This window comes from Prunus dulcis, chromosome 6 (assembly GCF_902201215.1).
Source record: "Prunus dulcis chromosome 6, ALMONDv2, whole genome shotgun sequence".
NCBI lineage: Eukaryota > Viridiplantae > Streptophyta > Magnoliopsida > Rosales > Rosaceae > Prunus > Prunus dulcis.
Window position 1 is genome coordinate 7,385,016 of NC_047655.1, and position 25,306 is coordinate 7,410,321.

General features: G+C 33.5%; 1 protein-coding gene across 1 annotated transcript; it reads right to left on the bottom strand.

Annotated features, from left to right (window-relative positions):
• Positions 1-7,505: 7,505 nt before the first annotated feature.
• On the bottom strand, positions 7,506-11,878 carry LOC117632152 (cytokinin riboside 5'-monophosphate phosphoribohydrolase LOG1). The gene is made up of 7 exons (XM_034365570.1): positions 11,708-11,878; positions 10,958-11,055; positions 10,808-10,838; positions 9,999-10,098; positions 8,537-8,607; positions 8,030-8,173; positions 7,506-7,874 (listed from the first exon to the last, which is right to left on the bottom strand). The coding sequence occupies exons 1-7, from the start codon at positions 11,819-11,821 to the stop codon at positions 7,782-7,784; spliced, it is 651 nt and encodes a 216-aa protein (XP_034221461.1). The 5' UTR covers positions 11,822-11,878; the 3' UTR covers positions 7,506-7,781.
• Between the last annotated feature and the right edge of the window lie 13,428 nt (positions 11,879-25,306).

The window sequence follows — 25,306 nt, forward strand, 5'->3', positions numbered from 1 at the left end:
TCAAGAAGGAGTGGCGCTTTAGTTACGGGCAAGCGCTTCCAATTACTCAAACTAACACAAAGTTAGAAGGTTTGGATTGATTAATTTTGCTCATAAACGGGGCCATGAAATATTGTTAACCGCGGGGAGTGTTGACAATTGAAGCTATTTTTAAAGTAGTTACAAATTTCTTAACGTTGACATCTCTTTTATATATATTATGATCTCCAGGTCCAGCCTTATTAATAATCTTCAAAGGATTTATGCTAGCATCTGATCACGGACGTGCACACGCCCCATACGTATTATTATTAAGAAAATTAAATTAACCATCATGCATTTGGCTCTTCACCACGAGATTAGATCTTAACCTCATAAAGTTTAGTAAACATATATACCAACCAGACTGACATAATATATCTTTATCACCCCTTGTCATAATTTCATATTGATGATGCAAGGTCAAAACCCTACATGTACACCACAAAAAAGTCAACCTTGATGGTCGTCTGTGAGTATGGAAATCTTGAAGAAGAAAACGCTTGTTTGACTCTAGCCATGTATATGAATGAGGTGTATCAGATTTGGACTGGACAGGCAACGAGAATATATATGGATCTAGCTAGTGGAAGCTACATAAGCAAATATGTACGAAAAACCGACTTGGTATTATACTTTATAGCTAGTTTTGTGTGACCTAACAATACCAAAAAAAAATTTATGTGGCTTCGTCCGTTAAACCTACTTTATCTATCATTATTAATGCATCGGAAAATATTAATTACGAATAATTAGCCACACGGTTATTTGACATAACACGTTTCAAGTGTGAGGTTCTCATGATGAAAGGTCTAACGGACGTAACTCTTTTAGAAACGTCAAATACGAATTTGAAATACTTTAATAATTATCTCCTAAAGATTGCTTAAAACCAATTCAATGACTCAGAAACTTGCTCGTTTTGCCTTAACTTTAATTACATCATAACACAGAATGCTTTAGTTTAACATCTTACGTAATCTTTTCGTTCTTAATAAACATCAATTTTCATATTTAAAAGAAGTTGCTTAAAGCCAAAAGAAAAAGGAAACCAAAGAAATTGCAATATTCATCAAAGTCTTAGAGATCTCTCCATGTGAGCTTCTTTTAAAATTACAAGCATACATACCCTTGTGCCATTGTGGTTTGTCCTTTCACTTAGTCAAGGGTTGTGGTCTTAGTTTGTGGGCTTTTTAAGTGGAGCAACACCTAATAGATTTCCTCGAGGGAATTTCACGTGGTCTAGAGAATTGGAAGATGATGAGGAGATTTTGAAGGGATTTAAATCCACAATTCCCATAAGGTGAACAAAATAATTCAAGTATACATTCTGTTTGGCGTTGACTTATCTAGTATATGAAAATTCTAGAGTTCATCTCCTTCACAAAGGTCGTCAAATGTAATGAAAATCACTTTACTTATCAAAAACAAAACCAACATATTTTTATTGTCTAATAATTAAAGACATTAAATAAGGATTTTGTTTTCTAACCATTAGATTAGAAATGGTCCCATGATCTCAACTGTTGGTTTTTTTAGTTACGTTGTATCATCTTTACAAATAATCCATCCAAATTATAGTACTTAACTGGTAGATGGAAGGTATGCTTCTGACAAAAAAAAAACAAACAAACAAACAAGAAGAAGAAGAAGGAAGTATGCAAGATGGACGATGTTACACTTTTTCCAACAATTTTATTTATTTATATTTTTCTGAACTAATAGTTGGTTTGTCCAATAAAGATTAGACTAGTTACACGTATAGGTCGAGAAACGAAATTGAGAGAAAATGTTAGACTAGTAAGGCCTGTTTGGTATTATATTTTAAAAAGTAAATTAAAAAATTATAATTTTTTTTAAAAAAATTATGTAATGATTTTAAGATCTAAAAACTTGTTTGGTATTAAACTCCAAACTATTTTTAAGATCTAAAAAAAATTAAAATTAAAATCAAAAAATCAGAAACCCTAATCCCCAATTTAAAATTAATAATAAAAAAAGTAAAAAGATGTGGGGCATAAAAATCCTATCAATTTTGGTGGAGAGAGAGAGAGAGAGAGAGAGAGAGAGAGAGAGAGAGAGAGAGAGAGAATGTAAAACCTCACTTTTTTTGTTTTTAATAATAAGGGATAATAAGGGTGTTTTTGAATGAATAATACTCTTACCACATTTTTATACCACAATTTCATACCACATGATGTGGCAGCTGATGTGTACATACCACATCATGTAAAATACTAGTTTCTGTTTTTCTAGTTTTATTTATTAAAATACACTTCATTCATTTAATTGATGTGACATATGATATGGACATGCCACATCATGTGGTATAGAAATATGGGATAAAAATGTGGTAAATGTAGTATTACTCTTTTTGAATTGAGTAATGCTACACTTACCACATTATTATCCCACATGATGTGGCATATTCATATCATATGCCACATCAATTAAATGAATGAAGTGTATTTTAATAAATAAAATTAGAAAAACAGAAACTAGTATTTTACATGATGTGGTATGTACACATCAGTTGCCACATCATTTGGTATAAAAAATGTGGTAAGACTAGTATTATTCTTTTGAATTCATTTTTGGGTTTGGATTTTTAAACAGGTTTTTGGGGGAAATCTGTTTTGAGTTTATAAAATTGGATCCAAGTAGGATACCAAACGGGCCCTAAGTATTTTCCATGTACATTATATTGGTGAGTACTAAAGTTGAAATTACATGCAAGTTCAACGTGGTATCATTGTTACTTTTTTTTTGTTTTTTGTGGAGAAATTCTATGATTGCATTCATAATTCAGCCAAAAAAGTCACTAGCCACAAAGGGTCAATACAAATTAGCCACAAAAGGGCCATTACAATAACAGAGAGGTCTAACATCAAAATTAAGACAATCTGATAGGTCTCCACTAACGATCATGCAGGATCGAGGAAACTCTGGTATAGACATCTCAACTAAGATTGCAAACTTAGAATAATAAAAAAAGAGATAAATCTTTATAAAAAAAAACCAAACCATAACAATACAAATAAAACTCTCACAAAGGAGAGACGAAAAGCTCTTACAAAGGAGAGGTGAAAAGCTCTCACAATAGGAGAGGTGAAAATTACACAGAGAACCCAAAAAGTCTATGCAACTTATTCCAAACATAAAGAAACTGCAAAAAAGATGGTGGTGGAGATTTGAAGCCGAAACGAAGGTGGAGATCAACGCAGAGATGCAGCCATTTGTGATTTTTGGATGAAAATCATAACAAAACGAAGACAAATAGAGAAAACCATTTGTATCTGAAAATAAGGGAAGAGGTGAAGGAAATGGCACATGAAATAATAAAATTCTTATTGTTAGATATATCTACTAATAACACAATAAACAGACACATGTAAGGTTGAACATGGAAGAAAATGATAGAAACCTCTATATTACTGATACGTAAATATAATGGGAATGGGAGGAAATGGAATGATTTACATTCCTAACTTTTCCCGCATTTACTTGCAATTAAGAATGAAAAAAATATGTGAGCCCCACCTCAAAATCTGTAATCACATCTCCTCAAAACCAAAAAATCATATCAACTAGGAGGAGTAGTTGATCTGATTCCCATACCTTTTTCCCTTGCTACCTACCAAAAATACTCTTACCACTTTACGATAATTCTAAAAGAGATCAACTTGTTTGGTATTGAACTCCAAATTATTTTTAAGATCTAAAAAAAAAAATTGAAATTAAAATCAAAAAATCAGAAACCTTAATCCCCAAATTGAAATTAACAAAAGAAAAGGAAAAAGATGTGAGGCATGAACCCTATCAATTTTGGTGGTGCACAAGAGAGAGAGAGAGAGAGAGAGAGAGAGAGAGAGAGAGAGTGTGTGTGTGTAAAACCTCACGGGTGTTTTTGAATCTTTTTTGGGTTTGGATTTAAAAATGGGCCTACTAAACAAGTTTTTGGGGCAAATATGTTTTTGAGTTTATAAAATTAGATCTAAGTAAGATACCAAACGGCCCCTAAGTATTTTCCGTGTACATTATTGGTAAGTACTAAAGTTGAAATTACAGGCAAGTTCAACGTGGTGTCATTATTACTTCTTTTTTTTTTTTTTTCTTTTTTGGTGGAGAAATTCTATGATTGCATTCATAATTTAGTCAAAAAAGCCACTAGCCATAAATGGTCAATACAAACTAGCCAAAAAATGTCCATTATAATAAGGGAGCATTTTAACATCAAAATTAAGACAATCTGGTGCGCCTCCACTAACGATCACGCATGATCGAAGAAACTTTGGCATAGACATCCCTACTAAGATTGCAAACTTAGAATAATAAAAAAAAGATAAAGCTTATAAAAAAAAAAAAAAAACGAAGCCATAACAATACAAATAAATCTCTCACAAAGGAGAAATGAAAAGCTCTCACAAAGGAGGGGTGAAAAGCCCTCATAAAAGGAAAGGTGAAAACTACACAAAGAACCCAAAAAGTCTCTGTAACTTATTCCAAACATAAAGAAACAGCAAAAAAGATAGTGGTGGAGATCTGACACCAAAACGTAGGTAAAGATCCGACACCGAAACGCAAGTGGAGATCCGACGCCGAGACGCAACTGTCTGTGATTGTTGGATGAAAATCATAACAAAATGAAGACAAATAGGAAAAACCATTTGTCTCTGAAAATGGGGGAAGAGGTGAATGGAGGAAGAGAAGAGGGGAGAGGAGAGGGGAGGAAGAACTCCTTGCTGAGGTTTTGTACTACCGAAAGCTTTTAAGGGACAAAGAAGCTTGGCTTCCTCCACTCACAAAGTGAAAACAGCTTTAGTAGTGTTTTGGAGAAATGGCATATGGAATAATAAATTTTTTATTGTTAGATATATCTACTAATGACACAATAAACAAACGCATGTAAGGTTGAACATGGAAGAAAATGATAGAAACCTCTACATTACTGATACGTAAATATAATGGGTATGGGAGGAAATAAAATGATTTTCATTCCTGACTTTTGTCGCGTTTACTTGCAATTAGGAATGAAAAAAATATGTGGGCCCCACCTCAAAATATGTAATCACATCTCCTCAAAACCAAGAATCATATCAACTAGGAGGAGTAGTTGATCTGATTCTCATTCCTTTTTTCCCTTACTACATTCTAAAAATACCCTTACTACTTTACAATAATTCTAAAACACCCCAAAGCATATAAAAAATTCAATGATTATTTATTAATCACTGTTGGAAAAAGCAAATTTTTTCCCTTTTCACCTTGGTTGCTAGCCTATACTTGTCTTGTTATGCTTCTTATCAATATGTCATATTTGTTTTTTTTTTTTTTTCTTCCTATTGTATTCCTTATATTATTATATACTAGTTTTTTCATCACTCGCCATATAGTATCTTATATTATACATTAGTTATAAAATAAAGTTTTGTCAATTTTCCTTTTTACAAGTTACTTAGGTGAAAAATATATATTTATATGTACACGACATTTTAGTAATCAAATTAGTTTAGGTTCTGATTCATGAGAATTAGTAAACAATAACCATGAGATTTAACTCCATGCTGATTCCATATAGTTAGTAAACAACTCAATTGAAATGATTTTTTTCCATACCGATTCATGACTTCCCTGATTCCTAAATTTCTCGATTCCCTACTTTCTTAATTCTTGGTAAGTAAACGGACCTAAGAGTTTCATGAAAAAACAAGTTGGACCGAAGTTAATAAAATGAAATGAAATGAAGTATTAATATCATGATGAATTTGGGTTTCATTGGATCCATCTCTTTGTTTTCTTTTTGAACCCCTTCATGTGATTTTGGAGCCTATTTACGAATAAAAATTTCACATCTCTATAAAAATTTGGGCCCTTCAATGCAAGGCTCGGAGCAATGGCCCTTTAACCTTTTTTAGGGTTGGACCTAAAATACACACTAGTTGGGCGGGAGGAGCCAGAGTGTCATATTAATCCACTTTTTATTTATTTATTTATTTATATTTTTAAAGTTGCAGCATTAATGAATTTGGTGGAAGAAAGTCTGAGGATATATTGAACAAGTTCATCTAAAGTTCTGGATTTTACGGAAGGAGTTTGTAGTTTAAGTGGCTAAAAGTATTTATCTATGCATCCGAAGTTCTAGATTTGATTTTCCTTTCCCTAATATTATTTGTATAAAATAATAAAAAAAATTAAATTGTGCGTTTTCTATTGCCCTTAGCCCAACTTTTTTTTTTTCCTCTGTGCCCTTAGCCTAATTAAGAGGGCCCATTTTAATTCTAGTTCTCCACCTTTTGATCCATCAAGGTTCATCAAAGTGCAATTTAATGCAAAATGTATTTAAGAAAGAATGCTGTTAAATAAACTTTAAAATTAACTGAGTACACCCTATTACTAAAGTATTTATTGAATTACTAATTTACTCTAATATAAAATGACCAAAAAGGATCAGTCCTGATCTCTTGGACCCCTGTAGTCCAAGAGATTTATGGTCACTCACCGTTGGATGTAAATTCAACGGTTCACTCATTTATGACTTGAATCGGGTAATAATCGTTTATGTCATATTGCATTTATATATATCATTTTGAACCATTGAATTAATATCCAACGGTGGGTGACCACAATCTCTTGGACTCCTGTGGTCCAAGAGATCGGGACTGCAAAAAGGATATATGGAATTGTGAAACAAATATAATTTTAATAAGTACACCTCATTCACCATATTCAACTATAATGTAGAGAAGTTTTCATATAATTTTAAGGGTCTTTGATGCTTCAAAGGCTTAGAGATTCCTTACAAACACAACGAAAGACAAGTGTCGGCGTTTCTCCATGTACTTGATTCTTCCTTATGTAAAATATGGGCAGCCATATTTGAATGAAAAAGTTTGTTCCAATCTGACTTCTTATCTCAACATCATCCATACAATAAAGTTGAAGTGTATGACTTTAAAATCCTAGGGTTTAAACTTTTCTTCTAACTTGGAAGCATCCAAAATTATCAAGGATTTCAGACTGGTAATGATGCATTTCACTAGTAATTTGACAGAGATGTTTGAGTCCCCTTCACATAGTTCGAAGAAAATCACAAGAATTTACAAGAATCAAGCTTTGAATTGTATGAGCTAGCAACTCTACTCCCACAACAACTTACGAAATTAAAGATTATGATGTGAACCCAAAATCTAAAAAGAAGGCACGAATTCATATATAAAGATAAACCTAGTTTAGAATTGGTATTGTGTGATAGAGTGTATTAGGGTGTACCAGGGTAATTTTTGGTAGTTAAATATGATGTACTTAGTTAATTTTACATTTTGATTAAAATATTAGAGTGTACTTCAATAATATAGTGTACTCAATTAATTTTAAGGTTCGTTTAAGATCACTCTTTAAGAAAATATCAACATAATCAAACCACATATGATATGAATTTACAGAAGTTTACAAAAAGGGATGAAAAAGAAAAGAACTTTACAATATTATTACACAAATCATTTCAGCATAGATTGAACATTATAACTAAAAACCAAATTCCAAATTAAAGACAGTTGTAATTAATCAAGCTACATAACTTGTTGAGGTCAATTAAAATTTTTTTTTCTTTTCATTTTTTTTTCTCAGTTTACACTAACAAAAAAGGGAAATTACAGAAAAATGGAATTCCCAGTTGGGGAAAGGTTTCAGTAATCTAAAATTAGTTTCCTTTCAACAAAGAAGAGGTAGCTGGCCACCCTCTTTCTCCCCAGGTCTTAATTTGCTCATCTTGAAATGTCACATATTGTGGGGTAGCTTAGCTGTTCAATTTCCCAGCTTAGCTTTGAAGCAACTCTTTCATGGCGGGGGAAATATTCCTAAAAAAATTTAAAAAAATAAAAAATTAATTATGCAGGACCAAGTTCCAAGTTTAGTCAAATACAGCAGACCAAATATTTTTTCTTAAATTAATATAAACAATTTACAAACAGACAAAATAGAAAGTCGGAAGAAATTTTTTAAAATTTTATACCTCCATTTTCTTCACTAGCTCCTTAGCAGTAGGGGCAGAAACTATTATGTGTCGTGCAGTTGGACTAATGAAACCTTCTTCAACAGCCTTGTCAATAAACGACAACAATGAGTTATAAAACCCGTCCACATTCAACAATCCCACCTGCACAAGAAGAAGAAAAAAGGACATTTTTGTTCAATAATATTCCACATTTTTGTTTGATTATCCTATCGAGGTGTCGTTTGGTATTGGTAGTCACAAGCCATTACTATTCCTATTCTAATTCGATTGAACTAATGTGATATCTCCATGTTTAATGCTCTCAATAAAAGGTGGGATTCGACTCATCAAATTGGATACCTTTCCCACTTACATGAGAAAATGAGTCTCATTTCTATGGGATGGGACACGATGTCAAGTTCAAAACTCAGTTAAGTGATGTCTACACTCGCCCACCAAACAGGACTCATACCCCACTTATTTAGCTAATTAAGTACAAACATAAAGCATATAAATACTGCTTACAGGTTTATCATGGATTCCCAGCTGGGCCCATGTGATCACTTCAAGAAGTTCTTCAAGAGTCCCATAACCACCTTCAACATATAAAAAAATAATAATAATAATTAGAAAAAATAAAATCCAAGGGGAAAGGCAAAATTGGGCTGACCCAAGATGACTTGATCTATCCAAGCCTGAACCCAGTTGAAGTGAAACTTCAGGCCCAAAGTTAGGCCCCAAAAAATAAATAAATAAATAAATGAAGGAAAACTTGTAGGTCCACAGCTGGCTTATCAAAGGACCATTTTGGTAAAAGAGTCATTTTCTTCTTCTTCTTTCTTTTTTTTATTTTAGTGAATGGGTGGGAGTGGGACAGAACTGCTAGTGCTAACCACAGAAAGCGAGAGCTCCTCAGGAAGAATAATTTTTGGTACAATAGGGTGATGATAAATCAGAAATTAACTAGGGTTATTAATAAGGTTTGAATGGTTGCTTTCCGTCTATAAGTGTCAGATTCTTAGGCATAGATATTAGGTGTAGTAAAACATTTCAACAACCTCACACTCACCGTAAGAATTCGACTCTCGTTGTCTCATCTTTTACATAAAGTAAAAGAAGAAACAGAAACGAACTGTCACAAAAGTTATAATCACGTGTTCTTTTTGGTTTGTTCAATATATAAATGCTATATGCCTGGGAATAAATAAAATATACCGAAGTGAAGAGAGAAATTTTCTTTTTAGAAATCATTTGTAAAAAGTAGTAGAAAGATGCTTAAATAAGAAGGGGATGTGGGGAGGCCAAATGTTTTTGGCCAAATCTAAATCCCTCCAGGAATGTGGTTGACAAGGCCAAGCAGCTTTCCAGCGTTGACATGACACATGCATAACAGTACCTTTGCAGCTTTCTAATAAGCCTATACAATAAATATGGTTAGTGTATATAGTCTTATATATTCCTGCTAAATCCCACTACTGTCACCTTCATCTTTTATTGACTTTGTTGAGAAAGAGAGAGAAAGAAGAAGGTTAGGATGAAACTTTTTTTTAATTGAAAAATATAATTTCAAAACCAACTTCCATATTAAAGACTTAAACAAGGAGAAACACTCGTGTGAAACGGGATAGACGTAAACCCAGTTATTTGGAACTGCACAGAAAGCAAATGTGACAAGTGGATATGTATGAGTCTGTGTGTGGGGGACCCTTAACAGGGATTTGACAATATATATCTTGGCATGGGGAATATTCTTTAGCAAAAATTTTAGTAGGATTTACATATTTTCAAAGGCTCTTTTTAGCTTGGTGTGTATATATATGCCTTACAATATGGGCCATGTCAACTCAGTTGACTCTGGGAGGGAAATAATTTCTTTAATGTGAGTGCACTTTGAGTAAATCATACATGTCATGTTGTTCCCTATTGAAATTAGTGTGTTAAGGTGTATGTTTAGTATGAAGTAATATACGCCAAGTTTTGTACCAACCAGGTAAGGCAATAAAGGCATCTGAGTGCTTAGCCATCTCTGCCTTCCTTTGGTGCATGTCTGCTACTGCCTTCACTTCCCCCACTGTTTCTCCAGTTATCTGAAAACTCATCAAATAAACACAAATTGGTACCAAAGGCAGAAAAACAAGCACAAACAGACAGAAACTGAGAGAGAGAGAGAGAGAGAGAGAGAGAGATTTTTCATAGTGTTGGGTACAGAGAAACAATAATGAGGGGTACACAGTGGTGGGCTCAATCCAAACTCACACCAGGGGCAGGCAAAAAGAAAGAGAAGGAAGATACAAGAAATTACAGACATAAAAGGTTGATATTTTTTGTTTCATGAGAATCTGAGTTACTACTAGTGGGTGTATAAAGCTAGTAGAGAAGGACAAAAATGTTGAAGGACCTAGACTGGCCATGTGGATTTAGGGATGAATTCAAACAGTTCCACATGTGAAAGCTGAAAATTTGGGGGACCAATCAAATGTGAAGCCAGAGAGCCCAGCTACTTGAATCTTGAATCTTTAAAGAGACATGTGAGAAAACCCAGAATTTTAAGATAACAAAGCTAAGGTAGAAATTCATCATTCATGTAAATGTGGCCACCACAAACAAGATGAATAAAGTATTCCATATCTAAAAGTAAGGGAAAAAGAAGTAGATAATGCTCTCTCTCTCTCTCTCTCTCTCTCTCTCTCTCTCTCTCTCTCTCTCTCTCTCCCTAGTTGTACTGTATGGTCATTTTCAGTTTTTGATGTTACATAGAAAATTCTTGGAACAATTTAACATAAACAGAGAACATACCTCTCTAGGCATGAGTGTCTTGGGGATAACTCTGCAGAGACAATAACATGACAAAAATCAGCTTGAGAGACTTGAGATGAAAGCCAAAGTCAATAATAATATCAATGAAGAAAGGCAAGGAGAGAAGTAACGAGGAATTGAGATACTCACCCAATGACATGTCTACCACCATCATAAACAGCTTGGGAAATCAACCCCATCAAGCCAATACTCCCTCCTCCATAAACCAAATCAATGTTCTTTGAAACCTTTTACAAACCAGACAACAAAGAATACTCAGTAAAGGAAAATATTTCCAATAGGAATCCATTTGAGAGAGAGAGAGAGAGAGAGAGAGAGAGAGAGAGAGAGATTCATCCATTAAACTACATTTGGTTCTTCATGAAAGTGGGCGGGAGGATGAAATGATTTCATCGTTGATTCAAAACCTTCTTTATGTATATATGCATATATAGATATTAGAGACAGAGAAAATCATATGCAGGGGTTTTGGAGACAGAGCAGATATGAAGCAGAGGCTTGAAATTGAGCATGGTCAGACTAAAGACTAATATGATCAGTAACACCATTTGAAAATATAAACCAATGATACATACATATATATACATATATTTATATAGAACAACAATGAAGATCAACCTAGTTGAAGTTCAGCTAGATAACCCACAACTCATTTTGCAAATTCACTGGAACATAAAATCAAACACAAAATTCTCAACTGGTTTTGGCTTAAAAACCTACAACTCACAACAGTTCATGCAAAAACAAATGACAAATAACCAGTTCCATAAAAAAAACCCAACTTGGAAACTCAAAGAAGAAGTAGAAAAAGTAAAAAAACACACACAAAAAGGCCAAACTTGAAATAAACAGAGGTATTATTAGTATAAGTAGTATTACCAATTCTTCTCCAAGCTCAATAGCTGCCTCCTTATAACTGCTTTTCTTTCCTGGGCTACTTCCACAGAACACACAAATTCTCTTGAATTTGGATTGCTTCATTTCCTTCTCCATATTATTCTCTCTCTCTCTCTCTCTCTCTCTCTCTCTCTCTCTAACAGCTTCACAGTTGGGAAGTGGTATGGTGTGGTTTAATGGGGCTGCGTTTGCACATATATATAACGGTACACCATATAGGCTTATTTTAGCACGCGCAGCTCCATACTGAATACTCCATGTACCCTTTACGGACCACACAGAAAGAGAGAGAGGCGCATTTTATCACCGAGTTGTATTCAAATCTATCTTTACCCACCAATCAGAATTAGACTTGAGACTCTCTGTGAATTTTAATATATGTGGTGTGGTGAAAAGATATTAAGAAATTTATAAATTAATAATATGCACTTTTTCTTTTTCTGAAGACGTTTATTAAGAAATTAGCTCCTTACCGACAAAAGAAAAAAAGATATTAGCCCCTTGGCCTATGCGTGAGTTTGTATTAATTGATTTTTTTTTTCTTCTTTCAATTCACTATTAGGGAATAAAAAATTAGTTTGTCTGTGTCTCATGAAAATAAGACCCACGTTCTCATTTAATCACACTTTTTTTATCTTTTCATTAACTGTTGGCATTTTGAATATTTCACTTTTGAGACCAAATGTTATAGAGGAACTCCCTATCAACACACTTGACATGGATAAAATGTTTGCTTTATTATTATTTTTGCAGTTTAGTTTCTCATTACTTAGTTATTTATGTCAAGTTCGTGCAAATTCATGTCAAATTTGTACTCATTTGCTGTCAATGATTTACTTCAAACATGACACAAAACATGGTGTCATGCCAATATTTCATACTAATTGTGTCGCAATATCGTGTCATTATCAAAATTTCACACCTAAGTTAATAGGCACCACACTACAAGAACGTTATAAATAATAAACGTATTGGGGTTTAAAAAAAATACTTTTGTTACAGAATAACAATTCTTTGGGGTGTAAACTGGGGGCCCAAGCCTTTTTCTGTTTCTTTTTTGGTAAACTGGGGGCCAACTATAAAAATATTTTTATTATATTTTTTTTTTTGAAAAAAGAGCAATAAACTTAGAAAAGCTGTTTCATATTAACTAGAAATTTATATAAATGTGGTATAAAATGTTTTTGTATAAATGTAATAAATTTTATACATATGTATAAAAATATATTTACCATATTTTCTATTTAAAATGTATTAAGGAATATAATTATAAAAACAAGTAATGTAGATCCAATTCCAGTGGTTGTAGAATTTAGTCCAAAACTCCTTGACACACCATACACATTCATCAACCACACTATTATCCTTGTGAATTAAGCGCATATATATAGAGAGTTTTTTTTATGTTAGGAATGTCCTTGTGAGAAAGTGCCACATTCCTTTTAGACTATCCAACAATGTATTTCAATAATCGGAATTATTTATATTTTTGGTTATCTTTCAAGGATTATCTTTGCCAAAAAAAAATCATCTAGATTAGAAGTTGTTTGGTAATCTAACATGTGCACACACAAAAAAATGCAGTTTGTTTGATGAAACTTAATCGAAAATGTGGATAATCAAATAAATAATCAAGTTCCTATGGTACTTGTGTGTGTGAGGTTCCTCTCTCTCTATTTCTAACTTCGACTTGGACTGGATCTGCAGCTGAATGCAAGATTCAAGCAATCAGGTCCAAGTTGGGAGCCCTCAAATACCGAGTTTTAGTAATTAAAGTGCAATTTATGTGTGGTGATGTAAAATTGATGAATGAGAAAGGAGTGCTAAAACAACTGAAAACTAAAGCACTTTCAATTGCCAATGCGGTCTAGCTCAATGAAAATGGTCTTAACTTGCTTGCAAACCAATAATCTTAAATTCAAACCCTTATGTCACCTTAGTATATGTGTAACCTATACAAGTATAAGCTCGCATGCTAAATGACTAGCATAAATCCTTATATATATATATATATATATAAGGTGTGTATGTGCAGGTTGATCACATGAGGGAAGCCATGACCCCATCTTAGATGTACCCTGAACCACCCTCGTTCCCTAGACAAAGCTGTTGTATGCATAGGAAACATTTATATTTATTACATACAAAAAGGAACAACATCCCTCCATATTTGCCCACATTCTCATTCTCATATCGACCAAACCATGCTGTCTTACTCCCAACCCCCTTGGCCTACCAAAATTCTTTGCTTCATCCACTCTAAAACTTGAATGATTTTTTCCCCTTTTTACGACTTAAATATGTGCCAATAGCTCAGTAACGTTTGTGGCTTTTTATTTATTTGAATTTTTTTTGGTGATATTTCATTGCCTGGACTATTGGAACTGTACCCTTTGCCCTTAAACTAATCTTTGCTGCAATATTATATAAACATCTTCTTTTCCCACCTCAAGTTGGCAATAATTTATTCACAAATTTGTTTAGGAGGAGGTTTGATTGATCAGTAATTAACAGACACATGTACGTACATTTGATTGGATATGGATCCTTTTTCTAGTTCATCCACACCATTATTGGAAGCTACTCTCTGGTCTACTACAATTATTCTCCATTTCCTTAGAGTCGGCTGGTCCACACTCAAATTAAGTGCAGGAATTGCATTCTAATCCTATGGAATGAATTGACTAAATCTACAAATAATTAAATTGGTTTGTTACTGACAAAAAAAAAAGAAAAACTTGAGTCTCACAGTTTTTTTTTTTTTTGGTGTCTGAAGTAGCGTCACTTGAGTTTAGATAACCTTTTTTATTTTTAACCATAAATAAATTGTTTGTTAAGAACATTAAAGTAAAGATAAGGGTCAACGGGGCCTAACCCAATAGAAAAATGTCTTGATTTGTAGTCTCAGGTTCGAATCCACATGACACCCTAGTAGTGTGCGTGAAAAAAACCCCGCTTCGTTTGTGTTTTTATTAGTGGATGTGTGACTAGCTTCATTAGTTCATATCCCAAACCCTAAAGCTCAGCGCCTCACGTCGCTTTTCATTTCAAACATACGCATAAGTTTGGTGCAGTTTTGTCTCTGAAAAGTTGGGATGCACTTGCAGGGGTAGAAAGATATTTCTAGTCCTACCAACGCCCGATCTCTCCGTTTATTACCTTCTTTTCCCAACATGCAGCAGCTTCTCTCGACTTTTATATGACTTTCTTCAGATTCTCTAATGCAGTATGTGACTTTTAGTAAATTAGATTGTCATCTTTAAACAAGCTATTTTTTTCGTTAATATTGGCTGTCAAATTTGAATTTTAGTCATTTTAGTTAAGAGTAATATTTTAAATATATACGCAGTACAAAATTGTAGGCACAAACAATTAGTAAATACATTGATATACCTATATAATGTAGGTATTAACACAAATATACTTTATAACTTTGTTTTAAATTTGTTCCGAAAACGAAGTACACTTACAAAGAAGCTCATCATCTATGGATCTTATAACCATATATTAATCAAATTTAAACCTAGATAAAATATCCATAAGAAACTTACTAAACCAAATACAAGTATTTGTAGAATAACTTCTTCACGAAATTATCATATGTCATATTAACCTCACGAAAAGTATGTTTAACGGATGCTTAGACACTTTGTTTATGTATATATTCAGGAAAATGTACCTAATATTAAAATAATAACATCAAGTTTTAATATAATATTTGGCTTTAAAGTATTTTTTTACTCTCTCATTAGGTCAGGGGCGTTCTACAATGCAAAGCCATTTGTGTTAGTATCTTGACAATGTATGATGTATCAGTGGATTTTTCTCATCCATTGCATTTGCTCCAACGACCAAGCTACAGATGCCCTATGTGAACCTATCCCTGAGATTGCGTGACCAAATTGGATTTTCTAATTGTGGAAATACAAAGACAACTCTGCTTGCCCAGAGTGAGCAGATAGTGACTTTAAAAGACCATGTTCTTATGATTAGTACATTTCACTGGTACAGTTTAGTCTTATCTGTATAATTTTGTTTTCAATAAAGGAAAGGTTACATCAAATATTATGAAACAAAAGGAATTTATATTATTAAAGTTCAACTAAGAAATTGACAAAAGACCACTAGTGTGTGGTTTGGAACAAATACTGCTATAAGTAAACGGAGTATCGGGACCTATTGGTGGAGCTCTCTGAATTTTTTCCAACCTCTGTCCCATTTTCTAACTAATTGTAATTATTTGTTTATGAGAAGAGCGTTGATGAGTTAAAGCCAATGTCTCGGCTAGCTAGCAAAAGAGAAGAGAGCATATATAAAAGGATTAGTCAAATATGGCTTGCTAATTAACATTTCATAATTCTGCTATCTGTTTGGTGGAGGAAGGAATTTATAAAATGGTTTCGCTTTAAATCACTTTCCTTTTTCGCTTTAGGAATAATAGGGGGATATGTCCTTTTTTGTTGGAGTTGTCGCCAAATATTTGAGACTAAAATGGTGGAATTCCAAATCAGAAAAAAAAATTAAATTAAATAAATAAAATAATAATAACTTTCCACTTTCGTTCATCCCCCACTATAGTCACAACCCTTGCTGCTATATGCTATAGACCTAATGAATTAATTATGACCAAATATAAAGCCTACATAAGAAAGGTCTTAGATTATGGCCATTTTCAAATTCCACTTACAAAACATCAAACCCGTGATCACGTTTTGTCCCCTACTATCAGGAACATCAATCTTCTTCAACTTCATGCTTTCCCTCCTTTTCATCAACCGAAACTGCTTACATTATTTTCAACTCTCAATGGGCGAGGTAGGTTTCTAAGATATGAAATATAGATTCAATCTAAGAATCTGATCTAGATCTAAAAGATGTAGTGTATATCTGGTATTGGCCATAATTTACAAGAACATTCTGTAGTCTTAGTTGGAGGGAAGGGTTAAGGATTTACCCATGAAACTCTTGGTTCAAAAACAATTTGAATATCTCATTTTGAAAATCTTGACCTTACACATCTTGAAAATGCAAAGCAAGAATAAACTCTAAAAAGTTCTCATTGCATGAAGTAGATTTCAAAAACCAGAAGCAGATTTCGAAAGTATTTTGAAAATCTCATTCTAAAAAAAATTCAAACCTCGCTTAGCTCACCATTTGCAGATAAGGAGAAGAAGAGGACTCTCTCTCTCCCTCTATCTCTCAAAAAAAAGAAAAAGGAAAAAAAAAAAGAGATGAATGCATGAATTGAAGGCTACCCAAGCCTTTGGCCCCATTTTTCCCAAAATTGAGAAATAATACACTTGTCGGTTCATTATTGGAGATGTAATAAGACAAAAATAGTTAGGACATAAACCCTATAGCTGACAAAAAAAATGAGGGTTAAATGACAGCTGTTAGTGAGCTGGCAGTAACACATGTTACTCAAACGATGACTAGTTATAACAACTATCATTCATTCATCTTTCTGTAATCATCTTAAGTGCAAACTTAAACGATGACTAGTCATAACAACTATCATTCTCTCTCTTTCTGTAATCATCTTAAGTGCAAACTTAAACCAGCCTAAATTTCTTGAGCTTAATTGCTTACATACGAGATTGCAAGTTTGTTCCATCCTTGAAGCTAGTGCTCATCAATTGGTACATTATGCTTTGTCAATAATTTTAGAGTTTTTTAAATTTGAGCAATCGCCTAATTTTATTCAGAAGTGTTGCTCTAGAATGATTGTAATTTCAACTAAATTTCTCTCACTAAAATTGCCGTCTTTTCTATAATAATAATAAAAGAAATTGGAGTTGCATTGCAGGATTCATGGGGATATGTAGTCAAGCTTTGCATATTGGCATTATTGTCAAATGAAGGTAATAATACTTGTCAAAGGCTTTACCTTTACTCATAAGGAAGAGACATCTCTTTCAATCACTTTATACGTTTGTTAATTTGAAGATACTGTGTCTGCAGAGGACCAACTTTCTCTAGAAATGGGATCTCTTAACCGAATAATATTGACACAAACGAGATTGGAATCATAAAATATTTTGCCTACAAAATTCCTCAAAATTGTACTTTTGGAAGAACATTCAATTTTTCAGACCATCTTTATGCATGTTTGATTATGAAAGTGTGCATGAATTTTAAAACCCAAGCTATATGGGATCATTCCAATCCATCATAAACCGCCTACTGCGCTTTCATTAAAATTTTCCCAAAAGCTCTCCCTTTCTGTGCACCGCCATTCAAAAGCTTTGCGCGTGGAATCTTGCTGCTTTCTTGACTATGCGGCTTAATTCTATCCACCAAAATCCAATCTTCCCACGGCAGTGATTTTTTTTATATTTTAATTTTGTTTTTGTGAAGGGTTTTTTTTTTTCTAGAATAATACTTGCCACAAGTTGTACCTCTCAGTACCCCTCATTCACTAATTATCCATCATTAAAATTCTAAAAGGTAAAAATAACAAAAACTATTTCACAAAATAAGAATGTAGTAGTGTAAAAGGCTTGTAACTCAAGTTATTAAGAGTATTTAATCATGTATTAGGTTCGATTCTTCCTTTTTCAATATCACTTGTATTAAAAAAAAAGAAGCAGCAACAACTCAGGTTTTTTTTAATTTACCAAATTAAGGAAGAAGAAATGAATGGATCGTAGCACCCTATGTATACAAATTCTTCATCATGCCAGGAGTAGTTCGCCGGCCGGGGGGGGGGGGGGGGGGGGGGGGGGGGGAGCATAATGTCGGCGGATAATATTTTGTTCATATGAGAAAAATCAATCCGTAACTTTCACCCGTCCAAGCCAGTAACAAAAGAACATGGAAAATATGTATGGAAGTTTATTGTTTCGTCAGCTAAGATTCTATTTAGAGGTTTAGATGTGGACTGTATTCTTAATTCAGAAAGGTGCTCTATGTATCAACTCTTTCTCTTTCTCATGGAGAACGACACCCACCTATTCAGCCAACACAAAAAACCAATCTGCTGATTAAAAATGTCAAAAACTACTTTCGTTTAATCTTTTCGGTATAAATCATAAATGCGAAACTCTAACCTTAAAATTCTCAAACCCCAAATCGACGTCGTCTTTCAATATGTAGGATCCGAACTTGGTTTGTCTTTCGACGTTGCAAAGAGAAGTAGTTCTATAATAATTCCTCAATCAATAACTATATAGTTCTAAACATAGTAATTATAAGTTAGAATTGATTAATGATAAGAAAATTGAAATAAAAGAAAAGTAAAGAAGAAGACAGAGAGTAAGTGCTGGTGATTAAGCGTACCATCATGGCTTACGGAGGGAGGGTAGAGTGGGTTGTCAACTTTTTGACAAGCAAGTTGTTCCAATCCGGACCAAAAGGTGACCACCGACTTCTTATTTGTCCACAGCGGGACACATCATATGCTTTTTCTTTGGCTGGTCAACATCACAAAGAAGCTTCAAAATTAGCCACTAATGTTCAAATAAAGGCACAAAAAAGAAGCAAAAGCTATGCACGTAATTCCATATGCCTTTGGCCCTGTGGGTTATTAATTCATTAATTAGTTATGTTTATGTAAATGTGATCAAACATGTGGCCTTGTCTTGTATCTACGACTTATTTTGGAAATGGCATGTTCATACGGAATTTCATGGATGAATATGATTGTTCAGTTATATAGGCCAACAAAGGATAAGGAACATAAAAAATACAAATTATATACGTAAGTTGGAACAGCGAAAAACTATTCTTGCTGTGTTTCTCTCATCAATATGTTCTCTGTTTCTATTGAAAATGACTTAAAAGCTTATGCATATTGTAATTTTCGATTCATATATTGAACTAACTATAAATACGTATTATTTTCGTATTTATATGAGTTAAACTTGAAATCTTCTCAAATCAAAAAAAGAAAACTGTCACTTCTCAAGTTGTGTTTGATGGACTAGAATCATGACAATATGATGAACAACACTATAATTTCTTTACCTTTTTGCTAGAATCGATCTCTTCAACATCCATTTTTGTTGTTGTTTTCTTCTTCATAAACAAGGTGATTGAATGAACAGAAGAGAGAAGGATTATGTGAGAATTGAGTTCTGAGCACGGAGGAGTCATAAGAGCAACTGAAAAGTTGTACACTTTCTTCTTCTTCTTCTTTTCTTTTTGTCAAACAGTAAAATAGGTGGGTTACACGAGTTGAGGTTTTTTCCCTAAGTCCTTAAAAGTCATTTTATAAAGAGGCAAATTTATTTTTAAAAATTTGAAGATGAGGTGGATGAGAAAATAAAACAAAAAAGTGGAAATATTGGCATTTTTGCATTCATATATTGAACTCGCTACATATCGTCTTCGCCCTTATATGAGTTAAACTTGAAACCTTCTTAAACCAGAAAGAGAAAACTGCCACTAAACAAATGCAAGTTAGTGATTATGCACGGTGGGTGATCACAATCTCTTGGACTCCTGTGGTCTAAGAGATCGGGACTGATATAACTAAAAAGTCATGATCTCTTGGACTACAGGGGTCCAAGAGATTTGTAGTCACTCACAGTTGGATGTAAATTCAACGGTTCACTCATTCTTGTACTCATTTTAAGAAACTTTTTTGAAATATTGGATTAATATCCAACGGTGAATGACCACAATCTCTTGGACTCCTGTGGTCCAAGAGATAGGGACTGATATAACTAAAAAGTCATGATCTCTTGGACTACAGGGGTCCAAGAGATTTGTAGTCACTCACCGTTGGATGTAAATTCAACGGTTCACTCACTCTTGTACTCCTTTTAAGAATTTTTTTTAAACCATTGGATTAATATCCAACGGTGGGTGACCACAATCTCTTGGACTCCTGTGGTCCAAGAGATCGGGACTGATATAACTAAAAAGTCCTGATCTCTTGGACTACAAGGGTCCAAGAGATTTGTAGTCACTCACCGTTGGATGTAAATTCAACGGTTCACTCACTATTGTACTTCTTTTAAGAAACTTTTTTGAACCATTGGATTAATATCCAACGGTGGGTAATCACAATCTCTTAGACTCCTGTAGTCCAAAAGATCAAGACTGTATAACTAAAATGATGAAATGAGTTTGTTTTTAACACAACAAAGTTATAATCCCGGTAAACTGATATTTGATCATTTTACAGAATTAAAACAGTTCATGTTTGTTTAATTGTGAACAGGACAAAAATATCAAACACATATCTCGGTACGTAGTTGGTGAAATATGTATATATATTTTTCTAAGTTTATTTTAACATGTTTACTTTTATCATGGAAAATTGATTTTTATGTCATACTTGACAGTACCTATATTCAAGGATATGTCAAATGCAAAATATTAAGTTTAGATTTGATGGCCTATGTTACAAATTGATATTTTGTAAAATTTTTAATTCATCTTAAACGTCAAATCTCATATTATTTTATTATATTTTGAAAATAAATAAGACTCGTTATAATTAAAGTTTAAACAAACAAAAATGGGCCCAACAAAGAAAAATATCAAAATAACATCTCACTCAAAGACATATATAAATTTGACTACTTAGTTGAAATAATTTTTCATTCAATTCTTATCATTTCAATCCACAAAGTGGACATATTGTGCAGAGACATGCACATTCAAAATATCAGTAAATTCACATTGATTAATATGTCCAATGAAGTCAACGAGGGTTGGGATAAGAATCGTTATCTTTACTATTATAGTTTAGGTTCGAGTTCTGCTATCGATAATCTCTCTTGGTGGATAATCTATTAAAACCAAAAAGAGACTAAGACTCCCTCTGTAAATCCTCAAAAAGATTTTGATATGCCTTGACCCTAGACGGGGGGTAGCCTCCCCTCCTCCTAAACTTTTCGTCACCAATAATACGTCCAATGAATTGTCCTTAGTCGCATGCTGTATATTAATATGTCCAATGAATTGTCCTTAGTCGCATGCAATGAAAATGTCCTAACATAATCTCAGTCAGACAAGATTAATCATTGTCACTATCATTAGTTAATTGTATTATGAATTAATTCATCTCCTTCACGTGAATGAAAATGAAATTGCCTTGCTCTGTTGCTCATCAATCATGTGCTTTCCCTAATTGATAGATCGCCTAGTCTAAACTTTTTCATAAATGGGCGAATGGACTTTTCCAATTCTATGATCAAATTCTCACAAACAACAATCAAAATTAATCAATTATATTTGGACGATAATATATTCATAAAAAATAATTAAATAAACATTTAATCAAAATATTATTTAAACAATATAAAGTTGTCCGTTCAATAGTAATTGAATTAAAAAATTTATTTGACATGTTTGAGTTCGTCCATGTACGTTGTTCTTGCCATGGAGAGCACCTAATCCTGTCAATTTGTATTAAGGGGCTCGAGGAGTAGGATGGGATAATTAACCCCTTTTTTTGGACGTTGTTTATGACTAATCCACTGAAAAATAGTTCAATCAGTCACGATCGCCTTAGTTAATTATGACTGAAAATTAGTTATTTATTCTTACTATTGGTATCTCTATAAAATGTCAACGTTATTAGTCGTCAATATTTTTGTAACGTTCATGTGAAAACCGACAAGTTGGTAGAAGATATTTAGAGTTGAATTGAAATCTTTTCTGAGTAAAGGAAAGAGAAGTCATAATACAACTATTACGTGCATGAAGTTGCTCTTATCTATAGAAAATGTTTTTGAGCTTCTTCATCTATTGTCAATTGAATTTTGATTAAACGCTTTAATTTGGTCAACTTCTATGAACCAATACGAGCATTTGATTTAGTAAAACGAAACACGGAGCCTTTTTTTTCCTTTTTCCTTTTTTAACTAGACAATCGAAAGAGTTGGACTTTGGAAGATAAATTTAACCCTAATCTTATAGCTAGCTCATCAATCGATTCATGAATACGTGAGTGTTATGCAATTTATCACCTCTTTCCCTTTGTTGCTATAATTTGTGGAGTTGAACTTTGTTGCCTTCTCACATGGCAGAATGAGCGATTGTGGGGCTTGGCCATAATGGGGAACAACTTTTTAGAGTGATCTAGGTATTTTGTATGCCTTCTCAGAAAATAAAAAAAATATGTGTCCCTAAATTGTTATCGTTGCTAGTAGTAGTTGCAGGGTCCAATCACTCTATGTCTACAGAGCAACAGAGACACATCATACCCTTCATTAATTAATAATTATTGATTTATCACCGGCCTTTGAAATTGAGTGTGCTGTTGACCTTGCCCCTGGGAATCTAACTGGTGTGGCCAATTTTATTATTTTTTTGGGGTTAAAGTTTGGAATGGAGAGGGATGTGTCATTGGAGTTTAAACACGAGATTACTGATCTACAGAAAAATACTCTTACCAATTAGCTGGGTACCCGTTGGCGGTGTGGCCTATAGTGCAGTCCCGTTGGCGGTGTGGCCATGTTGTTGAGTCAGAATCCCATGAAAGGAAAAATAAAATCCTTTCTTATTTTTGTTCAGAAGCAAATTGGGATGTAGACAAAATCAGTTTGTAATACAGTTAGGGCTTATCCATTTGTAGTGGTGTGTGCTGGTCACTCGGAGAAAAGAAACTCAACAAAGCAATAGATTGCTATCATTTTTTATGTTGGTGGGTTGTTTCTTCTTTTATCTGGTGATTATTATTGTTGTCTTTAAGACTATGGAAAAGGAGAAGAAAGCAGTCAAAAATTTACAAGCGGATGGACAATTGGAATATGTTAATGTGCATGCAAGTTCTGCAATTGTTTGTTATTAGTAAAAGTCAAAGGAGTTAGTTGTTCTGGAAGGAGGGAGAGGGAATTAATTTTCAAACACTTAATCATGGAAATAATGATTATTGCACTTCTTTCAACAAATGACAACTACTAATTAGGTGTTTTGGGTTATTAAGTAGGGTGATTAGGAGGACAATTAGGTCAGCAAACCCCTTTTGTTTTGTTTTTTTCTTAATTAACTTTCTTCTTGTCCACACAGTCAATGCCATAATTCAAAAGCCAGAGAGGTGCTTTAGTTAATTTGACTTTAATCACTTAACTCAATTGTCATATCCAATGCTAATCAAGGACATGCAACCTCTTTAAACTTTTCTTTAACCCCAGATGGTGAAATCATTAGCATAGTTGTTATATGATTGTTTATAACTTTGTTCGCATACAATTTTGATGTGGAATAATACCCTATTTTTCTTCAAAAAAAATTATCCACCTACACTCCTAACTAGCCAAGCTAGGCCGATGGTCAAAGTGGGTCCATTGTTTCATGACTAGGTTCTCACCAAGAGGAATGATTTTCTCTAGCCTGACTGGGACAAATGGACCCATAAAATGTCCCTCAAAAGGAGGTTAAGATGTCTTAGAGGAATATGGGATTCTGACTAAGTCCTTTGGGACCCGACTTTTGCTTCCCTTTCATTGATTTTGTCCCCCTTTTTGAACTTAATTTATGTTTCAGCTCATGAATTTGTCCACCAAACTCTCAAGTATGAACACACCCTACCTTTGTCATGGCCACCATGACCAATTGTGTCATCTACCAATACATAAAGAAAACTGCGAGAGACGTGACCTGAAGCCTATCTCAAAACCCACTTTGTGCCATTCTAATTACAATCAGTGAAAAGAATATAAGAGACAGAAGTTATTAGTACTCTATGCATTCAAGCGATATTAGGGGGGAGGGGAATCGAACCTAGAACCTCGAGTGCAAAGGTAAATATTTTTAACTACTTGAACTACAAGCTCTTTTTATTAACTATATTTTTAAATTTATGATTCAAATGTAGTACAATTTTGTTTAAGTAATTTGATGCAGGATGGATGGGAGTCAAATATTTTGGCTTTGAAAGTGCATTGAATTATTGTTGTTATTCTATTTGTCTTAAATCACTTTTATTATGTTTAGGTGCAAATGTCATGCAAAAGCACGTATGCTTTCCAAATCGACAGCATGGGTTTTAACTTTTGACATGTTGTAAACTTTAGACATGGTTTGGGTACAAATTCTTGTTAGCTTTCCGGCTGCACTTTGGTTTTGGATAATTTGTACGGAATTTAATCAGTCCAAGTCAAAAATCTTCATGTTATTTTCAAAAGTAATTCACATTTTAAATTCATCGTGCCTTGCCTCAGATAAAATTCATTGAAAAATAAAGTGGTTATTTTTTTTGACTTTTTGTCAAAGTTTGAAAGGAATGGATGAGAAAAGTGATATTGAAGTTCGAACCTGAAACTATAGATATTCATACATACATGTTTTGACCACTGAACCATTGGGTCATAGACCCGTTATCGAAAATAAAGCGGTTGTTAGCATTACACAAGTCTTTGGGGATTTGTGAAATGGAAGTTATTTGTCAATGCCCAGATGCTATAGTTGGGTCACACACACAAAAAAAGTTAGGCCCAATTCTAGCTCAGTCTATAACCCTCTTTTTTATACAAGTTGGTCTCGCCTTCAAAGTCATGCTGCTAAAATGGTCTTGAAAATGTAACAAAATAATAAAATTTTCTATCACCTTCTAATGTATATAACCAAATAATAAAACAATTACATTAAGCCACCTCTGAATCTGATTGTATCCTAAGAGAGAGA

Excerpts from the sequence above, each read along its gene's own strand:
- LOC117632152 (XM_034365570.1), bottom strand. The coding sequence starts at position 11,821 with ATGGAGAAGGAAATGAAGCAATCCAAATTCAAGAGAATTTGTGTGTTC. Across the intron at positions 10,839-10,957 it reads GGTGGTAGACATGTCATTGG|AGTTATCCCCAAGACACTCA; the intron begins GTGAGTATCTCA and ends TTGTCTCTGCAG. Across the intron at positions 7,875-8,029 it reads AGCTAGTGAAGAAAATGGAG|GAATATTTCCCCCGCCATGA; the intron begins GTATAAAATTTT and ends AAATTTTTTTAG.